This window comes from Talpa europaea, assembly GCF_964194135.1.
Source record: "Talpa europaea genome assembly, contig: HAP1_SCAFFOLD_360, whole genome shotgun sequence".
Classification (NCBI taxonomy): domain Eukaryota; kingdom Metazoa; phylum Chordata; class Mammalia; order Eulipotyphla; family Talpidae; genus Talpa; species Talpa europaea.
Window position 1 is genome coordinate 5,644 of NW_028167782.1, and position 2,516 is coordinate 8,159.

At 73.9% G+C, this 2,516-nt stretch overlaps 1 protein-coding gene across 1 annotated transcript; it reads left to right on the top strand.

The window, feature by feature from the left end:
- Positions 1–987: 987 nt before the first annotated feature.
- LOC311188143 (cyclin-dependent kinase 5 activator 2) lies at positions 988–2,097 on the top strand (the record flags this gene model as incomplete). The annotated part of the gene is made up of 1 exon (XM_084259896.1): positions 988–2,097. One exon carries the CDS (start codon positions 988–990, stop codon positions 2,095–2,097), a length of 1,110 nt encoding a protein of 369 aa, XP_084116022.1.
- Positions 2,098–2,516: the final 419 nt, after the last annotated feature.

Here is a 2,516-nt window from a genome sequence, read left to right on the forward strand (position 1 = left end):
TACCTTAGAGTACCCAAGGCCCCATCTGTTGTCCCAGCCCAGGGACACCAAGGGATCCAACTTCCCAGGGACCAACCATCTACCAGTTCACCTAAGATCAGGCATCAGGGTGGTTCGTGGGGACCAAGAGCTCGAGAGGAGCTGCCCAAGGACCAGAGCCCAGGGTCTCGTTCCTCAGACTCAGCCGCGGAGAACCAGATAGCCAACAAGCCGCTTCAGGGGCATAAGCGAGGGTCTCCACCCCACCCCCAAAGCAAGGTGGGTTTTGACCTGCAGGAAGGCAGGGGTCCTGCCAGCACTCCAGGATCTGGGGGGGTGGGGGGAAGGGAGCGAAGAGATAACCGACCCTCCAGCCAGACCGAAGGAGCCAGCACAGGGTGCACGGGGAACCGCAGAGGGACACTCCCCGCCCGAGCTGTTGCCCCCCTGAACATAACCAAAAGATGCGGGGCGCCGTTCCGTGGTTCTTCTGCTCCTGCTCTCCAGCACATCAAAGCGCGCTGAGCCAGGCCTCCAGACAAGGCGGGAGAGATGGAGGGGAGCCAGCCCACCCCCCGCTCCAGCCCCGACCCCGCGGGAGCCCCTGGAGCGGAGGCCACCCCCCTTCCCCTCCTCCTTCCAGCCTGGGAGAGGGATCCGCGGCGGCGGGTGGGAGACGGGGCGGGACCTCAGGTGGGCGTGCGAGAGCCCATTGGCCGGGGGGGCTGCCGCTCCGGGGCGCGGCTCGCGCGCGCATTGGCTGCGGGGCCGGGGCGCGGCGCGGCGCGCGGGGGCCGAGGGGTGGGGCCGGCGCTGCAGCTGGCGCAGCTCAGACTCGGCTCGGCCGCCGCGGAGCCGCCGCGCAGCCACCTTCCCCCGCCGGTCCCCGCGCCCGGGCCGGGGCGAGGCCCCCCACCGCCGGGTCCCCCGGGGCTGCAGCAGCAGCGCGGCGGCAGCGGCGCCGCCCGCGGCTCCCGCCGGGGCCCGGCGCCCGCCCCGCTCCGCAGGATGGGCACGGTGCTGTCGCTGTCCCCCGGCGCCGCGGCCAAGGGCCGGAGGCCCGGCGGGCTGCCGGAGGAGAAGAAGAAGGCGCCGCCCGCGGGGGACGAGGCGCTGGGGGGCTACGGGGCGCCGCCCGCAGGCAAGGCCGGCAAGGGCGAGAGCCGGCTCAAGCGGCCGTCCGTGCTCATCTCCGCGCTCACCTGGAAGCGCCTGGTGGCCGCGTCCGCCAAGAAGAAGAAAGGCAGCAAGAAGGTGACGCCCAAGCCGGCGTCCGCGGGCCCCGACCCCCTGGTCCAGCAGCGCAACCGCGAGAACCTTCTCCGCAAGGGCCGGGACCCCCCCGACGGCGGCGGCGCGCCCAAGCCCCTCGCCGTGCCGGTGCCCACCGTGCCCGCGGCCGCCGCCGCCTGCGAGCCGCCGTCGGGGGGCAGCGCGGCCGCCCCGCCGCCGGGCTCGGGCGCCCGGAAAGCGCCGCCGCCGCCCCCGGCCCCGCAGGCCGCGCCGCCCGCGCCCGGGGGCTCCCCGCGGCGGGTCATCGTGCAGGCGTCCACCGGCGAGCTGCTGCGCTGCCTGGGCGACTTCGTGTGCCGCCGCTGCTACCGCCTCAAGGAGCTGAGCCCCGGCGAGCTGGTGGGCTGGTTCCGCGGCGTGGACCGCTCGCTGCTGCTGCAGGGCTGGCAAGACCAGGCCTTCATCACGCCCGCCAACCTGGTGTTCGTGTACCTGCTGTGCCGCGAGTCGCTGCGCGGGGATGAGCTGGCGTCGGCCGCCGAGCTGCAGGCCGCCTTCCTCACCTGCCTCTACCTCGCCTACTCCTACATGGGCAACGAGATCTCCTACCCGCTCAAGCCCTTCCTGGTGGAGCCCGACAAGGAGCGCTTCTGGCAGCGCTGCCTGCGCCTCATCCAGCGCCTCAGCCCGCAGATGCTGCGGCTCAACGCCGACCCCCACTTCTTCACGCAGGTCTTTCAGGACCTGAAGAACGAGGGCGAGGTCGCCGCCGGCGCCGGGGGTCCAGCCGGCGGGGGCGCGCCGGGGGCTCCCGGCTCCGCGTCGTCCGCCAGGGACAGCTGCGCGGCCGGAGCCAAGCACTGGACTATGAACCTGGACCGCTAGGGAGCGCCGAGGGCCGCGCCCGCCCCAGCCCCAGCCCCCGACACACTCTGGGAGCCCCCGGGACCGTCTCGCCGTCCCCGCCGCCCGGCGCCCTGGCCTTGGGGGGAGCCGCCCCCGCCCGGCAGGGGAAGGTGGAGGCCAGGACGCCCGCGGCCGCGGCGCTCGGAGGTGCTGGGCGGCGGGTGCGCGCGGCAGGAGGACGCCCCAACCTCATCCTTGCCGTCCGTCTGCGCCCCGGTGTCTTCAGTTCTGCCCTGGCTTCTCCCTGCCCCTCGGTGCACCTGGAAATCTCCCTCCCCGAGGTCTTGTCCTTCCTCCCGTGTCTTCACCTCCCTCTCGTCTGCGCCCCACCTCCCGCCGCCTTCTCTGCCCCCTCTCCTTGGGCGAGGGTCTCCATCTCCATCTTGCCCGCCGCCCGG